At 31.1% G+C, this 21,278-nt stretch overlaps 2 protein-coding genes across 2 annotated transcripts; one reads left to right on the top strand and one right to left on the bottom strand.

Annotated features, from left to right (window-relative positions):
- The first annotated feature begins 4,105 nt into the window (after positions 1–4,105).
- On the top strand, positions 4,106–10,323 carry LOC133804623 (metal transporter Nramp6.1-like). Its single transcript, XM_062242770.1, has 13 exons — positions 4,106–4,237; positions 4,353–4,431; positions 4,556–4,596; positions 5,015–5,093; positions 5,222–5,326; positions 5,824–5,933; positions 6,393–6,574; positions 7,081–7,150; positions 7,279–7,452; positions 8,478–8,582; positions 8,673–8,804; positions 9,110–9,205; positions 9,985–10,323. Exons 1-13 carry the CDS (start codon positions 4,106–4,108, stop codon positions 10,321–10,323), a joined length of 1,644 nt encoding a protein of 547 aa, XP_062098754.1.
- Positions 10,324–10,696: 373 nt separating this feature from the next.
- Positions 10,697–15,695, bottom strand: LOC133804307 (potassium channel AKT1-like). The gene is made up of 12 exons (XM_062242470.1): positions 15,265–15,695; positions 14,746–15,111; positions 14,524–14,581; positions 14,118–14,438; positions 13,590–13,835; positions 13,394–13,492; positions 13,266–13,298; positions 12,998–13,183; positions 12,718–12,912; positions 12,409–12,484; positions 11,765–12,325; positions 10,697–11,395 (listed from the first exon to the last, which is right to left on the bottom strand). The coding sequence occupies exons 1-12, from the start codon at positions 15,438–15,440 to the stop codon at positions 11,103–11,105; spliced, it is 2,610 nt and encodes an 869-aa protein (XP_062098454.1). The 5' UTR covers positions 15,441–15,695; the 3' UTR covers positions 10,697–11,102.
- Between the last annotated feature and the right edge of the window lie 5,583 nt (positions 15,696–21,278).

Raw genomic sequence — 21,278 nt, 5'->3', positions numbered from 1 at the left:
ATCTTTGATTAAATTTTTTTAAAAAAAATGAAAGAGTTAGAAACAAATAGTTACTATTTTTGCTTTGCAAAACACCTAACAAGGAATATTGTTTCTAGCTCTTTATTTTTCTTTTTTATTAACTTTCTTTTCTTTTCTCATTGTTTTTTAAAAAAAAATTATAAAATTTGAATCACAACTTTTGTCTGGATGGTTGAATAAACGTTTAAAAAGAGGGAGTGTGAAAAGTTAAAAGTATCTTGATGAAGAATCGTGAAGCCATGTAAGAGAGTGTAAAGGTGGTGGTGGAGAAAATTTCATCTGGATTCAGTTTGGACAAAGCTGCAACTATACTTTAGTTTCTATATTCGCATTGTGCTTGTTAAGATTGGTTAAGTCACTTAAGTTCAGCCCTGTATACATGACAGCCACTCACTCTCTTCTCAAGTCAAATGACCGTTTAGTTCGTTACTGCCCTTTTGCTGCCTCTTGATGCTAGCTATATATAGGTGGTCTTAAGGCATTCGGTTGATTCGAGAAATTCAGAGAGAAACTCTTTTGAGAGATTACTAAGTAATTGGGTTCAGTTTGTTACTGAACTTTTGTCTTCAACATCTCAATTCTTCTGGTTTGTAATAGGAGCAAGTCTCCTCTGGTGTATTGGTGTTTATATCTGTTCTTGTACTCTACTCTACTCTTTTTTTTTTGTTGTTGAATAAAGAAGCTTAAAGGCTGTTCCCATGGACTAAGCCATTGATAGTGGTTAAACCAAGTATGTTGATTGTCTTGTTTTTTGGTTTCATTTTGCTGTCATTCTAGTGTTGATTATATTCACAACAGTGCTTAAATTAAATTTTGCAGCCAGAAGTGGTCAAGAAAAGGCCTAACGAGTGTGCACCCAATGCTCCTATGTCGTCTTCTAAGAAAGCAAAGGTAGCTTCTTCCGAAACGCCTTGTTTTCCTCGATCTGAGTTTTGTTGTTTATTTACTTCAAGACTAATTGCTACAACTAAATTCCATGCATTCAGCTAAATGCCCATTTTCTTTGTATGCGTACTTTTTGCTTGGTTTTAAATTGAGGTTTTCATTAAATATTTGTTTTAAGACAATGTAGATGCGATTTTATGAATTAAAACTAACTTAATTGCATCATCAGGTAATAATCAGAGTGGTCTTGTTGAACTTTTTATTAGTAATATATAGATATGCTAATGCAAAACTTGCTCCAAGTAACACTTGTGATTAATACTGAAAATTAATTCGATCATGATTAAGTAGTAGTATTATCTAACTAACCGTTCCACTGAGGACTACTATAAATAGGCAGAGTCTTATTTCTTTCTCCATAAGAGCATTGTAACACTAAGTGTATAGAGTTGCTCTTATATGTTGTAAAAGTTGTTTTTGTAGGCAATCTTTGTGTGGAACCATGATAATTCCTAGTTCAAAACTACTTGGATTACTTTTAATCAAACATAAGGGGATGAAAGTAGAGAACATGCATTAAAGCCTGCCTTCGATCTGAGCCAGGAGAGCTCTCTTTCTAGTAAATTGATCTCATTCTATTATTATTTTTTTCTTTGATCAATCTTCAGTATTATATTATCATTACATCTTTTTGCATGCTTGAGTATTTTTTTTTAATGATTTTCTTTCTAATTCTTCTATTGTTGAGTAGGTGGATCTCTTGCCCCTCTGATTCAGTGCATTGCTTCTGAGGAAAATAATTTGGCTCAGGAATTGGTCCATTCTTTGAGTAAGAAAACTAAGAATGATAACATTATGGTGATTTTTTCCTATGATGGTGTTGATTGGCATTTTTTGTTAAATGTGTGAACTTTTTTTTGGGTTTTCTTCTGATGTTTGTAAGCTTGTGAGGGAATGTGTTCATTCCTTTGATTATCTATGCACATTATCTGTGTTCAGTCCAATTTGAATAAGGGCAATTTGGGTGCTTCTCTCCTTCAGTAGATATGCCACTTGTCTCTCAACCCATCTATGCTATGCACATTAATCATATTGTATTACACTTGAAAATTTTGAAAGACAGCCAAAATTTTCTCAGTTTTCTCTCAATTGGCTATCAACATTACCAAGCACAAGATGGTCACCTTCTCTGACAAGCTCAATATCTTTCAACTTCAGCTCCTTCCTTTGTATTGGGACAAAGCTCAAGTTTTTTTGGCACCAATATCCATTAGTTCATAATGGTGTGGATATTGATTGATAGATGGTTGCTATATGGCACTTAATGTATCTAACATTACATGATATAGCATTTGATTATTGGTGTGAATATTGTGTGTCGCATCATATTGTGTCGCATCATGTGGCGTTAGACATATTATACTACTCATTATTGAGACTAATACCACACTACATATGCTACCCATTATCCAGCGAATACTACACTAGAAAGGTCTAATCAAATATCAATAAGACTGTTAAAAAAAACTCACCATTGATCTTAGCACAACACGACCATTAGCATCACTTACAACTCTAGAAGCCATCAACGCAGGTGATTCTTACAGCAAAGTATAAATTGACAGAGACCGTCATTGTTGAGAAAGAGAAATGCTAAGGGGCACCACTGGTACCAAACACTATAAGTAGGTGTTATACCGTTATTGGTGCAATCTAATATTGGGTTTCATACATTTGAATTTAATAAGTATTATAAGGAATTGTTAACCAACCATAAGGTATCATCTCGTGTGGTATTGAGCACCTTAAGGTGCCAAATAGTAACACTCGTTGAGAAATGGCAAACTAACAACACACAGCCAAAACATTCCTTGCTTGACAGAACTGACTTACATTTGCCCACAAATGGGCCCATCCACCACCACATGAACCGACTAAGCCACCTGTCATCATCACTATACTTGTTTTTAGAAAGCTAAGCCAAATTAAGAAAAAAAGAAAAGTAATTTCGATCTATGTATGTTAGTATATAATGTGTCAAATTTTGGAGATCATCACCTAGAAAACCAAATAAAAAAGGGCTTTCATCACCTCACTATTGAAGTTTTGAAGCCTCTTCAACTGATCAATCAAATTTAGTATACAGATATATATACGTGTAACAAATCGATATTTCAATACATAATTTTTTTTTTTCAAATTAATTATATACTTCTAGTTTTGTTTTTTATATATGTTTTTTAATAATTGAACACTAAGATTTTCAATTATTTGCTTTTATTATCCCTAGACCGATAATTTATCTGGTAATAAAGAACTTTCCAAAACAAATGCGTTTGAATACTATTTTATCTTATATATTATTGTCAGTTTCAATTATCATATAATATTAAGCTACCAACAATTAATTACTTAGTTAATACATACAATTACAAAGGACTAGTTGATGATGTGGGTTTTTATATATATATATATAGGTATAAAAAAATATAAAGGCATGAACCATCTAGTCTTGTTAGCTATGACGAAAATGGCATGAAACATGTTATATATTATAGTATAGTAAACCCTATTAAAATAGTAGGGTATTTGTTGTCACATGCTTAATGAAGTTCCGTAAGTAAAGGAAGAAGAAGAGTTGAGATTTTTTTTTTAAATTATTATGAACAAAAATATATAATATTTGATTTGATATCAGCACATTAATTAATTTGGTTATTATTATCATTTTTTTTCCTAAAACAATTAGTCACACTACTACTTCACTAGTGATACTACAGTACTACTCACCTTTCAAAGATCAAAACTGACTTAATAAAAGGGATTTTAAAGGTCCCACTTCAGTGATATTTAAACTAATAAAAAAATAAATTAGCAACATAGGAACAAAAGAAAGACTATTTTGTTTTTTGTTTTTTTTTTTTAAAAAAAAACACAAAATAAAATATGGCAAATGGCAAGCCGTTTATGGCAGTAGGAAAGAGGCAATTAGAGGGCCGCCCATTTGAGAAGACTATTATTCAATATCTGTACATGTATATGTGTGTATATATATATATATATAAACTTATGACAGTTACAAACTCAGTTATACAATCTGTGTACTAAATATATATAAGGCTCCAACTCTCTGATCTCTCTTCAGAAAGTGGTTGAGAGTGAAAACAAGTTAAGAGAGAGAGAGAGAAAGATAGAAAGTATGGGAAGCATGCAAGAACAGCAGCTACAGCGAGGGACTGGCGGCAGCAACCGTATCGCCGCCATCAACGTCGACGGAACGCCGCCCATGATCATCACCGCCACCACCACTGATCATGACAATGATGATAAGGTACGTAGTCTCCACTCTCTCTCTCTCTCTCTGCTTTTAATTTTATTTGGCTATATATATATATAATAATATACACTTGTTCATAAATATTGTCTTAATATGTACACTTGTTCAGAAACCTGGCTGGAAAAAATTTCTGGCTCATGTTGGCCCTGGTTTTCTCGTCTCTTTGGCTTATCTTGACCCTGGAAACTGTATGTAACTCCCTCTCTCTCTCTCTCTCTCTATATATATATATATATATATACATATATATGTATAGATCTTTTCTTTTGTGTTTTGATATTTGACATAATTGATTCTGGTTTTGTATCACAGTGGAAACTGATCTCCAAGCTGGAGCTAACCATGGATACGAGGTACTTTGAATGAACATAAATATTGATTTTTATATATATTTATATATATACAAAATTAAAATCATAGTCAAATAATATTCAAAATATTTATTTTCTACAAATTACGTACGTACTATTACAAAATTTTATTTTTTTACTAATAATTATTTATTAATAAGGTGTGTACATATATAATAACTTTTTCCAATAATATTCAAAATAATTCTATTCTACAAACAAATTAATCATTTAAAATTTTACTTTTACTAATTTTTTTTATTAGTAAATTGTGAACGTACGTTAAAATTGAGAGAGGATAATTAATGCATAAAATTTCACTATATCACTTGTAATAAAAAACTAAGTAGCTTTATTTAATAATAGTGGTAAAAATTATATGAGGAGAATTTCTAAGTAGTGGTTTGTATTATGGTTTCAGTTACTATGGATAATCCTCATTGGGTTAATCTTTGCTCTCATAATCCAGTCTCTCGCAGCTAATCTAGGCGTGACTACAGGTAATTATATTAAGACCCTAGAAGAACAATGATATTTAATTTACAAATTAGGTGATCAGATGATCATCATCTGTAATTTTATATAAATTAAAAAATATTTGTTTAATTTTTAATTTTTATTTAAACAGGGAAGCATCTTTCAGAGTTATGTAAAGCTGAGTACCCATTATTTGTCAAGTACTGTTTATGGTTGCTTGCTGAGCTTGCCGTTATAGCTGCAGACATTCCAGAAGGTAATATATAAATATATATACATATATTTAAAAAATAATTATTTTTAAATTTATGTTACAATTTGATAATTTTTTTTTAAAAACTGACATGGGATGCTCTAAATAGCTGGCTCAAAAATCAGACATTTGGACGAACAAATTTTAAATAAAGATCATTTTACAAAAAAAATTATCAAAATTAAGATAAAGTACAAAATAAGTTAAAAAAAAAATCATTTTTACTAATTACTTAATTTTAATTCATCACTATTTGTCTCTCTTCATTTTTTTATTTTTTACTTTCAAAGTATATATTGATTTTTTTAATACTTCCTTTTGTCCTTTAATGGAAAGTTGTCAATTAATAATGTGCATCGTTAGTAAGTAAATTAAGATTTTATGGAAATATTAATATGATTAGATGTACTCATATTTGCTTTTTTTATTAAGATGTTTATGTATTTATTACTATTTAATTATATATATATAAATATTTATGTGTGTATGATGCAATGCAGTGATAGGAACAGCCTTTGCACTGAATATACTGTTCAATATTCCAGTTTGGGGTGGAGTTCTTCTGACCGGTTCAAGCACTCTCCTCCTCCTTGGTCTGCAACGATATGGGGTATAATTAATTATTTAATCTCAATTATATATCCAAAACAAAAATCTAATAAAAATTTAATTTTCAAGTAGCATTATAATTTTTTGTTATTTAATATATCACACACTCAAAATATGTAACATTTTCATTTTATAGCTTATTTCAATATTTGCTAATTTTTATGTTTTTCTAATTTAAAAAAAAATACAATTTTTTTATTATAAAAAAATATACATATTACGTGCAATATAAAAATAAAATAAAATGTGGTACTGGCTGTAATTGTTCATTTATTATATCAAATGTAGTTATGTTTCCTTTCTCGTCTTTCTTCTCCATAAAAAAATAAATAAATCATTGAATAGACTGCCAAGCAAATAATTAATGTACTCCAAATTGTTACGATTTAAAATGAAAAAATTGTAGATAAGTATATATATAAATTGGGTTATTGAAATGGAAATTTAATTGAATGGACAGGTTCGAAAGCTGGAACTGCTGATATCAGTGCTTGTGTTCGTAATGGCAGCTTGTTTCTTTGGGGAAATGGGTTACGTGAAACCACCAGCCTCCGGCGTAGTCAAGGGAATGTTTATTCCTAAGCTCTCTGGCCAAGGAGCCACCGGCGACGCCATTGCCCTTTTGGGTGCTCTCATCATGCCGTACGTATAAATATATTTATACATATATGTAGGACAGAAACCTCCACAAATTTTTATACAATTTTGGATAATTGAAATTCAAATAATTTGTTGCACGCACGTATAAATATCAAAACAAAACACGCGTGTTACAAATAGTTTGGATCCTGATTTCAACGTCCTTATTTATTTTGAATCTTTTAAAAATTTGTAAAGATTTACTTATAAGTATATTATACACTCTAATGTAAAAAATTCAGTTGTAACTTATTCATATAGAAAATACTATAATAATATATGTAATGTATATATAATTTCTGGTGTTAAAATTAGAGTTTAAATAATCTATTTTACTTGCCTATAAAATAAGTAGGCACACGAACAAATTCAATCTTTGTTTATTATACCTTAGATTATTAAGAATTTTTCAAAATTTAATATTATACTTATCACTGTAATTACGAATTATATAAATTCATATAAAAAATCGGATTATAATTTATTTAACCGATAAGTAAATATAACAGGCACAATCTTTTTCTGCACTCGGCTCTTGTGCTCTCGAGGAAAGTACCCAATTCAGTTCGTGGAGTCAATGTACGTATAAATACATACTCTGTATAATTATATATATATGTAATTTTTTTTTTAAATAAAAAAAAAAACAGTTTTGTGATAAGAAATTAATATATAATTTGATGATATTAATTATATATTAATTGCAGGAGGCATGCCGATATTTCTTGATAGAAAGTGGATTTGCATTGTTTGTAGCATTCTTGATCAATGTAGCTGTGATATCTGTTTCGGGTACTGTTTGCTCTGCTTCTAACCTTTCTGATGACAATTCTAATCGATGTACTGATCTCACTCTCAACTCTGCCTCTTTCCTTCTCCAGGTACCTACCTACCTACCTACCTAATTAATTATAATATAATTCTTATCATATTATAAATTCACCAATAATGTTAATTACAAAATTCATATATTTTGCCATACTACAAAAACAACTTTTTTTTTTACTAGATGTCATTTTTAGTCCGATCAGAAAAATATGAGAAATTAGAAGGGGAATCTCATCCAAACGGAAAAACTTATTGTCTATGCAAATTGTATGCTTATTCAATTCATGGACCACAATATTAAAATTGCGACCAACATGAGAAAGAGATATCCACGGAAAATTAGACAATAGAGCTTTAATATCAGTAAAATAACACAGTTCATTCTGATAAACAATGTTGTTTCTTAAAGCCAACACCAAAGATAGGGAATATGAAGATATTTCATTAACAGGAAGCCCTAACAATTGAGCCCAATTCAATGTCACTAAAGAGCAAGAACTTCTGCCTAAAAAAGCTGATAAGTTACTTGAAAAAACACAAAGCAAGAAAGATAACCATCAATATTCTAAAAATCAACTAGAGGAAGGAAAGATACAACAAAAAATTATTTAATTTGACTAAAAATACAATATTTAGATACAAGTTGTCATGTTATGTAGCTTTTAGCCATAACTTATTATATTCAGTAATAAAGTTTATTATGACAAAAAATATAACAAATTATAATTTTTGCAACTAATATTTTTAGCTATGAACTTTTTAGTAACAACTATATATACGTTAATATTTTTTTAGTCACAAATTTTTCATTGTCACTAAAAATAAGATTTTTTTGTAATATAAATTAAATTGCATTTGTAAAGTTTCAAACCACACATCACATTACAATATGTGGTTTGGAAAAAACACAATCTACACACCTCATGCTGATAGTTTATTGGTGGTTTTTTTTATTAAACACAACTAATTTATACATTTTTATATATATATATATAATGTTACATAAATCTTAGGAAGAAGAATATTGTATTAAGCTGTTTTTAATGAGACAATTTAAATATATATATATATAATGCAGAATGTGTTGGGAAAATCAAGCAAAATTGTGTATGCTATTGCTCTACTAGCCTCAGGCCAAAGCTCGGCAATTACAGGCACTTATGCAGGACAATTCATCATGCAGGTATTTTATAAAATTTTAATTAAAAAAATTACACTAAATTTTGGTTAATTATTATTATGTATCATTTATGAACAAATTTTTAATTTACAGGGTTTCTTGGACCTTAAGATGAAGAAATGGTTGAGGAATTTATTGACTAGGTGCATTGCCATTACACCAAGTCTTATCGTCTCCATCATTGGTGGCTCATCCGGAGCTGGCCGACTCATTATTATTGCTTCGGTTTGTTTCATAAATTAAAGAGTAATCATACGTATACACAAAATATGCATACAAACATTACACACAATAACGTGACACAATTTTTAAAATAACGGGTCTCAATTTTGATAAATATGTCTGATTAAACAAAATTGTCATTTCACTGTGTATAATGTTTAAGTCCATATTTTTTGTGCACATATCATTACTCTAAATTAAATTACCCTTTTTATCTTTTTCAATAAAAAAGTAAAAAAATAATTGCTACATTTTTTTATAAGGAAAATGTATAATAACTCTTCTCTTCCTTTGTTGTAATTTTGCAGATGATTCTTTCTTTTGAGCTTCCTTTCGCTCTAATCCCACTTCTTAAATTTAGTAGCAGTGCCACCAAAATGGGACCCTACAAGAACTCAATTTTCGTAAGTTACATTTTTTATTAGTGTTGTTATAAGACACTTTAAGATCAACACTACATGATAAGAAATATGGTGATTAATGTAATTTAATGTTAAGTAACATATATTCAAACTTAAAATAAAATATATATAAGAAAAAATATTAAATTATCCAAATATCATATGTCGCATCACGTGATGTTGAACACTATGGTAGCGTTCGGTAACAATTAATAAAACAATTTTCTATTTATTTGATTAAAAATATGAAAACAAACTCCAAAATCATGTTCGGTAATATTAATTGTATTTTCTATTTTTTAAATTTTAATTAAAATTTATTAAATTTTGAAAATAAAATTTCTTCACTTTTAATTTTTTTTTTTAAATAGTTTTCAATTTTTTTTTCTTCTTCAAATCAACACCTCGTATTGTTAAACAAAAAATAAAAATAAAAGTTATCAAACGAGTTTATTATTTTTTGTTTTTAAAAACAAAAAACAAAAATGATTACCAAACATATTTTTATATTTTAAAAATAAAAAACAAAAATAAAATAATATTTTTATTTTTGTATTTAAAAAATTCAAAAACAAAAATTTTACCAAATAAACCCTATATAATGTTCCTTATAAAAGAATATAGTCGTTTTAGAGTTTGTCAAGTTTTAGATTTAATGTACTTTGTTTTGTGTTCGTTTACCTGTACCGATTTGAACGAGACTAAATCATTGCTCTATATATATACTTAACTTTAACTAATTATGTAGCTAACTGAGTGTGTGTGGTTGGCAACATTGGCAGATAATCGTGGTGTCATGGATTCTAGGGTTTGGAATTATAGGAATAAACGTATATTACCTAATCACAGCCTTCGTGGGTTGGCTAATTCACAGTACTTTACCAAAAGTGGCGAATGTGTTCATTGGAATCTTGGTATTTCCACTAATGGCAATTTATGTGATCGCTGTCATCTACCTCACTTTCAGAAAAGATGTGGTCGTAACCTATATTCCACCGGCAAAGCACGACCCCATTGCCCAAACCCAAATGGAAAATGGCCAAAGCTTCGACCCCAATACAATGCCTTGCACTGTTCCCTATAGAGAGGATTTGGCTGATATTCCTCTGCCTCACTACTAGTTCTCTCAACAAAATGATGATGGGAACTGTTTTATAGAGTCAAATGTTAATGTGGAAAAATATTTGTAATAAGGAATGATCTAAGTGTGATTTGTAATATATAAAAATTAAGGGCTCACAGGCTTGTTATCAGTTTTGTAAACTACTAAAGTTCAATATGTTATTTACAGTTTAATGTGATCGAAAAAAATTGATTTTCTTTACTTTCAACTAAGTTTTAGTTTTGTTAAAAGTAAAGACGAACAAATTGACAATAGAAAGAAAAATGAGAACACATATATATTTACGTAAAAATTCTTATTACAATTCAAAACTAAAACCAACTGCTGCAAAGAGGAAGCTTTGGCCCCATAGTAGAATATTGTTGTTATCTTATTACTAATGCAATAGTACAATACAATTTACAATTCATCTTACAAAAGTGTTTTGAATTCACGTTTACTAATATGCAGTCGAAATCGAGATAAATCAATGGAAATAACGGCTACTGAACAGTCCCACATCTAAAATCCAATTTATTGGACTTTTCTCATTTGTAAATACTTGTAAATATTTCTGTATTAATGTACAAATAATCATTAGTCTCACAGCAAACATGAATTATTATCAGTCATACACTCACTCATATGCCCACTGATATTAGCAGCTATCATCAATTTCTGAATTTAAATTCAAACAAAATTTTAATTTCTTTTATTTTTTTTCATGTGTTAGGTGATTATCTATGCACATTTGTTCACTTGAAAATTTTGAAAAACAGCCAAAAGCATTCTCTCAATTTACTGTAATGTCAAGTTGTCAATATCACCAACAAGCACAAGATGATCACCATCTCTGACAAGTTCAATATCTTCAACTTCAGCTCCTTCCTTTGTAAACACTTTGGTGGGACAAAAGTCAAATTTTTTGGAACCAATATCCATTAGTTCAGAAAGTGAATCTGGCAAAAACACCAGCTTTCCACCAACTTCACCTTTTTCTGGGCAGCTAATTGTGACTCTTGCAGGGTACTGGCTCATCACATTACGGCTGCTAGTGACACTACTTCGACCTTGAATAAGTTCTCTCTCTTCTGCATGATTTGAAAAGATTACTTCATTAGTAAGAAACTGCTCACACTAAGAAGTTATTATTTTTTATAGAAACACAATCAGTTATAAAAAAGAAGTTATTATTATTGTTCTTTTCAGCTTGTGTATCAAAGTTCCATTAAGAAGAAAGCGAGGGACAGTTTTGTTGAAAGTGTGTGTAATCAATATTTTTCTTCGTGCGGATCTGGAATCTTGGAGGGGAGTTCAGACTCGAGTTTTTGAACTGAGCCAGGGGAAAATCTTGTGTTCTTTCATTCTCTTTTTTCTTGTGTTTTCTACTGGTTTTGGTTGTGCGTGTTCTGTGCTTGTGTGTGCAGGTTAAATCTTACATAATATAGGAACATACTCACCAATATTTGCAGCAGACATCATCCCAAGAAGCGAATTGCGATAATTACTAGCCCTTCTTCTTCTGTTGCTATTGTTAGGAGAGCTGCTGTCCTGGGAATATGATTGCATTGTGGGGTCACTCTTGTACTTTGTGAGGTTAAGAGGGGTTCGATCCTTTGAAGCAATAGGTGTTGATGATGTCTTAACATCTACTATACTCTGAAACAAGTCTTTTATTTCTTCATGGCCCTGATGATCAGCCAAGGCCCTTGGTGTCCATCCATTGTTATCTGGTTTATCAATGTCAGCTCCTTTCTCCAAAAGGAAACTGACTATTTCTGCATTTCCTTCACACACTGCTGCATGAAGAGCTGTGGTTCCATCAAACTTGGGCAGGGTCACATCATAGCCATAATCCGCAAACATCCTGAGCAATTCTAAGTTGTTCTGTTCTACTAAAACGCATGCGAAACGACCAAAGTCCCTAGAAGGTATCTCTGCTTCATTCTCTAAGAGAAGTTTGATTACAGCTTCATTTTTTCCTTGTATTGCTTCCCCGAGAGGAACATTTCCTAATATATCTGTAGACAAAGAGTAAAGTTAAAAAAAAAAGTACTCAAAAGATGAACCTGGAGAAGAAAGCTCTAATGATATCAGTATATACCTTTGGCATTGGGATTGGCTCCATACTCCAACAGTAGAACTACACAATGCTCATCTCCATTAGCTGCTGCAATATGCTGTTCAATTAAAGAATATTAGTTTTCTTAAGAGAGGTTTTAGTTTATATACCTATATGCATGCTTCAAAGGATGAATATGTTTAGGTCATGTTTAGAAAATAAGATTGGATTGGAAATGATTGAATAATGTTTACATACAATGATCAACTCATCGTTTTAGCTTTTTATATTTCGTAATCCAATTTTATCTAATCCAATTCTACTTTCCAAACATGACCTTATGCTACTCACCATAGCAGTCCTTCCATTGACATCCGGTTCATTTGGATCAGAACCCCGGTTTAGCAACCGCTGCAACAGCAAATCATCGCTTCTTGTTGCAGCAAAGCACAAACTAATAGGCAAATCCATTCTGCCCCGAGCCAACATGTTCTCTGTATCAGTCAGAATTTCCTCCATAAGAGGATCATTCAATTCTTTCAAATGCTGCATCAATGGCACAACAGAATGAAAAACTCAAGTTTGAAACTAAAACCCAACATAAAAAATGATGTTAAGAAATTGTACTTACCTGAAGAAGATTGTTGATGATAATTGTTCCATCTCCAACATTGGCCTGAACAATATTTAGAAATGCTGTGCGGTTCAGTCGCAGCAGCTGGCTCAGTCGCTTGGTTCTAACTGTAAATGGCTGCGGTCTATAACTTAACAAGCCTATCTCACCAACAACATCTCCTTTCTTTGCCACACCAACTACCTGAAACCATTCATTTGGAATCATTATTCGTAATAACAACAAAAGACAATGAGAATTCAGGACAAGTATGATGATACTTTACCTGTTCTCCTCCAATACTTTGTATGATAAGTTCCTGCCAAGAAACTAAAACCATCAAAACCTCTATTTACTCTCCAACTTGAAAAAGTTTCAAACAAAGAAGAACAAAATGGTATCTTTGGCTCTTACCACTGAACCAGTTACCAATATGTACAAGTCAGTAGGAGCTTCATTCTGCAAAATCACATCTTCCTTGGGAGGAATGTACTCTGCCTTCATCTCTGAGACCTTCAAAATTTGAATGGAAATAACATGTAAATGACTTTGACTCCTACTCAGGCCAATGCAATGATATAAAGTGGGAGGGGTATTGGTTAATTATTACCAGTTGGAAAAGCAAGTCCTTTGATACACCACGGAACAAGTAGACATTATCAACTAGTGAATGGAAGAGATGGTGTGCGATACTAGATCGAATGGCTTTAGGAAGGGCATCAAGAGTCTCTTGCTGCTGCAGTCCTTCGGAATCTGTTCTAAATTTCAAGCTCAAATGAGCTAGCATTTGCTCTTGCAACCGCTCTGGTAATTGGTTCCTATGAGCAAAACTTGAGGCTCCTTGAATGGTGTCTCTCTGTAATTACACACACAATATCTAAGTTGTCATGAACTTCAACGGAAAACATAAATGCAATATCGAATCATTTTCATGGTCATCTCAGAAGTCCAATAGGAATGCTCCTAAGGAACTTATAATATCCCTCAAGTTATTATAGAATAGCATGAAAAATACAGAAATTTCTGCTATTTTGTCCCCTGGTATCATAGGCATTGGTAAGTGAGCCAATTTCAGCACTTTCCTCTTAAATGCTGAGATAGTTAGCAGAGTTTGTATATATAGAAAGAGTTTACTTACAAATTTCCTTGTTCGAGCAGTACCATGAACAACCAAGTTGGTCATATTTCCAATCAGATATGCTTGAAGGCCTATAATAAAGAGCATGTACAAGATATCGAACACCATTTCTGCAGAGTTTACAGGATGGAGATCACCATAGCCAATGGATGTGAGTGTAACTATGGACCAGTAAATTGAGGTCACATAATTAACCCACAAACTCTGTTGTCGGAAATTCTCGTTATCGTTATATCCAATCCAAGTCCTTCCTGGATCACGATGCTGTAATGCAATAAAATAGAATATGCAGCCAGCAAAATGGACCGTGAAGAGAGTCACCTACAACCACCACACATGATACATATAAGGCTAATATAACAAGAAAAGTAGAGCAAGTATAGTCATCTATCAAAGTTATACTCACACAAATAAGCTTTGAGTATCGAACCCAAGTGTAGCTAAACTTCCTGTCCTTTTCCAATCTAAAAAGAAGGAAAAATAGATATGAGAGTATGAAGATTATGACACAGAGTATATTCATAAACCTCATCAGAGCATTGTTATAGCTTTATGCAATGAATTTTCAAGTTACAACAACTAAGTAAAATACCAATGAAATAGAAGAAAACCCTGTTGATGTTTTTACCTGGCAAACATGGCACTGACTCTGCGGAGACGCCATAGCCGGAGCATATTGAAGTATCCATAAGTCTTAAGAGGAGCAGGCAATATTGCTCGAGCCACCTCTGAGGGGATAGTGGAAACAATATCAAGAATCAACCATGTCTTGGCGTACCTCTTGGCAATTAACTGAGGATTATCAATTAGGAGATAAGTGGCTTTGTCCAAATAAGCAACGAAGAAGGTCACAGCTATGTCAATGGCGAAAAATGCATTAACCACATTGTCAAGAACAGCTAGAGACCCTTTTGGTTTGTCCAAAAACCCAAATTCAAAAGGGGATACCCACGCCGTGTAGAACACTAAAAGTACCAAAAATAGCTGCCAAATTCTGCAAACAAAAAAAAACACAATGCAACAGATAATTATGAATATATATATAGAAACTATTCTGAAAATTCTCACGTAAGAAAAACTCAATCCAAACAAAACCCATCAAGGAATTTCAAAGAAACAAGCAAAAAAAGAAAGAAAAGAATCAAACTTGTAATGATGATTGAAGGGAGAGATAATGAAACGAGGAAGCTTGGGCCTGCGAACGTTGCGACCGGAGGCGCCGAGAGGAGGAAGAATACCGGTGAGACTATATTGACTACCTTCGTCTCTAGAGATTTGCTCCATCTCACAATCTTGTGTCGACAATAACCATTTTTTCTTCATCGATCACCAAGTCCAAACCCACCACTACCCTTGCTTTATGTTATAACAGAAAAGCTTTACCATTCTCCTAAGACGGGAAGGGAAGCCATTGCCGTCATACGACGACGTTTATATATTTATATATATATATGGGTTGGTGGCAATGATGACGGCGTCGATGGTGGTCGTCTTCTTCGCCTGGGATTCGATTGAAATTCGTCGTTGTTTTCGTTTTTGGAAGAGAACTTTTACTTGCGCCACGTTATTACGTGATTTTGCTTTTTGCGTCCGTGTTTTCAGTTAATGCAGTGATTTTTTTCAGATGACAGACGTATATACAATATATATATATATATAAATATTTACGTAGTTTTGATTTTTATTATATATAATAGTGGAAAGAAACAGAGTTTACTTTTTCTGGTACCTATATTTTTTTCAAATTATTTGTTTAGACAGTCTAATTTAAAAAATTAATTTTTTGACCTTATATTTTATAAAATTGTTCAAATAGACTCCTAGACTCAATTTTGATTAAGAAAAAATTGAATATAACAATAAAATTTTTAAGAAGAATGATTTTATTTTTGTTCTGAATTATTTATGATTTCAGTTGAGAAAACTTTGATCAAAATTGAGTTTAGGTTCTATTTGAACAACTTTATAAAATATAGGGTTAAAAAAATAATCTATCAAACATATGGTCCAAATAAGTAATGGTACAAAATAAAGACTCAAACAAAATATAAACACAAAGAAATATAATAGATATTTGTTGTAAATTAATTAGAACACAAAATTGGAGATAATAACAATGCCAATCTCGGATTTTTAGGGATATATTTTAAATTTAGTAATTTTTAATAAAAAAAAATTAATTTCTTGGTAAACACTCACCACAGCTGGCTTGTTGAAATTATTTTGTTTTATTTTTAATTAACTCCGTTAAATACTAAAAAGTTAAAATAATATAAACAATGATATTATTTAAACATTAGTAGGATGTTCTTTAATTTGTTGGGTTTCTTTTGGAATGTTAATGATTACTATTTTTTTTATCACTAATTTGGTTAGATGTGTTGTAGTTTGAGAATCGTACAAAAAAATTTGTAAGTTTTTATAGGCAACTGATTTTGTGCCCTTCTTGCCAAAAACGGAATGCGTTCTGATGTACGGAATGAGTGGATTCTGCGTACTTTATTTATTTTCTAACTGGGTTTTTTGTTTTATATTTTTATATATATTAGATCAAATAAGTAATTTGTACTGTTTGCTTAGTTTTATTTATATAATTTATTGATTATTTTTATTAAATTTGTATAATAGTGGTTTAGCTAAACATACAATGATATCTCCATTTGAATTCCGAATAATAGCTCTTATTCCAATAGTTTTGAAAACGTTATCAATAGAGGCATCAACATTCAATTTATGTTGATTCAAATGTGGATACTCCTACTGACTAGTTGAAGTGCATTTAAGAGAAGCTACTGATGCCTTAGGGTCTGGTTGGTTCACGATTTGAAAATTATATTTTTGAAAAATGTGATTCTGAAATAAAAATTTAAGTTTATTGTCTAGAAACATGTTTCTGAAAATGTGATTGGTTACACTTTTTTAGCTGTTTTTGAGTTTTATAAAACTGAATATATGATTGGTAGATAATCTAAAAACATAAAACTCAATATACAATTTATGGACTTAGAAAAATATTTTACTTTGTTAGCTATTTTTATTTGATAATATTTAACTTTTAGAATAGAATTGAAATGATAAATTTGTAAATTTAGGTGATAATAAATATTTAATCTTATAAATTAAATATTTAGGTGATAATATTTAATAGTTTTTTTTTTTAATCTTTATTTTATAAAATATTTATCATTAGCTGAATTTTATTTTAAAAAATATATTATAAATTAGAATCAAGTTATATCCCCTGTATAATTTTACAATGGAATATTTTAACAAATATAAATAGTTATGGAGGTGGATAGAAATTTTAAATTGAAGAAAATATCCATTTTTTTATTAAAAAAAATAGAGATTAAATAGTCTAACACTAGAATTGTAGAAAGAAAGAAAAAATAATTGTCAATAAAGAAAAAGAATTGTACATAGCACCTTCCAAAAAAAAGAATGTAATAGCCTAATAATAGGAATCATATAAAGAGAATGTAAGAAAAAAGTAGTTAGAAAAAAAAAAGATCAAATAAAAAACGTGAAAACATCATTTTCTAAACCTTTTTGATAAATTAGAGTTTATTTTTAAAATGAGTTTTCAAAAATGATAAACCAAATAAAATTTCATTGTAGGTCCCACAAATTTTAAATTTTAAAAACATAAAATATGACTTGAATTATATACCAATCACACCCTTAAAAATCCAAACCTAAATAGTCACAACAATATTATTAGAAGGTGTTATCCCCATTTCCTCTCAGGGTTTTGGGCCCTCGCCCCAGCCCACGGTCAGAGGGGCCGGTTCGGTATTTGGCCCCAACCCGCGGACTACGGACTGGGCCTGTGTAGAAGGGTCCGGGAAGTACCTCCGGGTTCATGATTCGGCTCGAACGGTCCCGGCACTGTCCGGAGTGCCCCGGATCATCGCGGCCATCGCGTCCCGCTCCCGGGCCCAGAATGGTCCGGGCCCGAAGTAAACGCAGCGGGCCCAAGGTAAACGAACCTGGACCGCTTCATCCCCAGGCTATGGGCCAGGCGTCTAGGACACTGAAGCCGCCTCATTTCGCGTGGGTCTTGTCCCCCCACTTTTCACCTGCAGAAAGGGTCTCCTTGGGATTGTCTGCTGGCGTGTCAGGACTGCGCAGCCAAGTACTCTGACCGGTCTTGTCCCCTGAATCTGCCTCGTGATTCGAAGTGGTCAAAGCCAAAGTGCCGTTTTGTCAGGAGAATGCTTGCATCTCAGGGTAACTAATTGGGCCTGAGCTGGTTTGGGTTTGATGTACTATATATCTTTTTAGCTCGGGCCTCTACTAGGAAGGCCCCCTGTACACATATTCCAAATGGGCCCGGGTCAGGGCCGGCCCAAACCTGATGTCCCCCTCATTCTATAAATATAAGTTGTAATGCACCGTAGAAAGGGGAGAGAAGGCAGAAACTCTGCTCAAATACAGTTAAACAACTCCATTGTAAAAGCTTATTCTAGCTCTAATACAGACTTATATATAGACTCGTGGACTAAGGCTAGTTAATGCCCCAACCACGTAAAAATCTTGTGTCGATCCTCTATTCTCTTTATTATAATCAGTAAATATCCTTCTTTAAGATAGTTGCCGAAAAACTCGGTTAACAGAAGGCCTAAAAAAATATTTGAAGTAGGGGTGAGCATCTAAACCGACAAACTGCGGTGACCGATCGCACCGCACCATACTACACCGCAAACCGCGGTGTCAAAAGTGTAATGGTTCGGTATGGTTTGTATTTGAGCTAAACCGTGTGGTGCGCGGTTTGGCGGTGTGAAATTTTGGTTTGCACCGCACCGCACCGCATTCTTACAAATATATTAAAAATAAATAAATTTTACATATATACCATTTTTTATAGTGACCCAATATGGGAGACTTGTATATTTTTTTTGTGTTTCACTGAACTTAATTGATAACTTGTGATGTTGTTTAGAACTTATTAAGGATTTGTTATGAACTAAGGATTTAGTATTTTTTAAAAAATTTAAATTTTGTTATGCATATTTTTTAACACAAACCGTGGAAAACCGCCCAAACCACACCGCAAAAAATGGTTTGGTTTGGTCGGTTTGGTGTAACCAAATCACATCGCATGGTGTGTTCTAATTACTAAACCACACTTGTGGCGTGGTGTATTAAAAAGTGTTCAAACCGCCCAAACCACACCGTACTCACCCCTAATTTGAAGTTGAAAAAAGGGTTAACATGTAATGGTATAAAAATAAATGTCACGTGTGTTTTTATGATTAATTTATGTCTTTTTCCTAAAAAAATAAAAATAATTATATATAAATATATAATATTGTATAGCTGATACGTTACATATGTTCATGACTTTTTGAGATAGATAGAGATTAGCCGTTATAACATACTAAAAAGAATATTCCAATCATTAAATTAATCTACTTAAAATATGATAATTCGACTAAAATTTACAACAATATATTACTAATATATCTTTTTTATTATTTATTAATTTACAAATGACGAATTCACTTTTTCTTTCCATCTAATTTTTTATTCTAATTCAATAATATCATTTACCATCTACTAAATCGATACCCCAAAATGGCACATTTAAAATTCAAATTAATATTTTTTTTCAGTATTACTTTGTTGCCTTTGATTTTCCTAGTGTTTTAGTAAGTATTTGAGTCTGGTGGTGTTTTAACTGTGATATGTTTTAAAATGGTTTGATTCCTTCATGTATTTCGAACATTTGTAGCTAATGAATTCTTTTAACAAAATTTTTAAATGTGATCATAAGTGTAATCTAGTTATAAGATGGGATAACTTGAAAAGTTCTCACTTTTAAGATTAATTAATTAATTAAAATTAGCCACTAAATATATTAATTTAATATTACCTATTTTTATAATTATATTTCTCATAATATCATTATTTAAAAACATTATATTGTCAGTGTTTGAGCAAGAAAATATTATAAAAGAAACAATAACTAAAATTCTGGATATAATTTTTTTTTTTCTAAACATAGCTAAAATTGAAAGAAAAGCACTTAAAATAATTACCCTAAGCAATTTCCTCTTATATATTATACTTCTTTCCATAAATAAAAAAAATATTTGTGGCAAAAGAATTCAAATTATTATTTTTGTAACACTTACCTAAGTTATTTTTTTTGTTGGGGAAAGTATATTTCGTCAATATTTTATTAGAGTTGTTTATTTTGTCGCTAAGTCCACTATGTGATGTCAAATTTGTTTATAATTTGGGTACTTTTGCTGTGAATATCTTATAACTTGGGTACTTTTGCTGTGTATATCTATTAAATTAGATACTTTCACCACAAATATTCATTTAATTTGGTACTTTCACCAATATGTTACAAACACATTTAACTGTTGGAACTATCGGCTGCAACAAAACATAAATGAGAGATACTTTCATTGACAAAAAAATAACTTAGATGCTTAAGTGTTACATACATAATTTAAATACTTTTGACTCAAATATTCAAAAATAAAAATGTCCAAAATTCGAAACTAGCGTATTGGAGAAATAAAAATCAATTGTTTTTTTTTTAAATATAATAATAATGAAGAGTGAAGGTGACCTGTTTCAGTTTGGTATTGGGATCGGCAATTAAATATCTTTCTTGCTTTGTGTGACACTTACATTTATTAATTGATAATAAATTAATAACCATACATAATATGTGGCAACTACTCATTACAAATATTACAATCATATGAATCATACTCATTGACCAAATATATGTATATATATATACGTATATTATAACTTTATGAAAAGCAATATTTTACTCGTAGCACCACTAATAATAATGTTGTGTCACTTTTATTAGTAATGTTAAGGAAACATGTGACACTAATAATGATCACTTAACATTAACACCACACAAATATATATATATATACAGTATATATATTCTATAATATTTTTCAATACCTTATTACATTATTTCATACTTGACAATACATCTACTTTATGTAGCAATAAGTTATTGGAATCTCTAATACCAACTAATCTTTATCATGATTTGCCTCCTTTTTCGATTTTTTCTTATTCTTTTGTTTAGGTTTGTGTTATTTTAGCACTAATTATGTATTTGTTTGAACAATTACTATTTATAGTAACAAAAGAAAATGACTATGATTAGTGATTAAA

The sequence above is a fragment of the Humulus lupulus genome, chromosome X, assembly GCF_963169125.1.
Source record: "Humulus lupulus chromosome X, drHumLupu1.1, whole genome shotgun sequence".
Classification (NCBI taxonomy): Eukaryota; Viridiplantae; Streptophyta; class Magnoliopsida; order Rosales; family Cannabaceae; genus Humulus; species Humulus lupulus.
The sequence above is the reverse complement of the archived record's forward strand: the minus strand, read 5'-3'. Positions and strand labels throughout refer to the sequence as shown.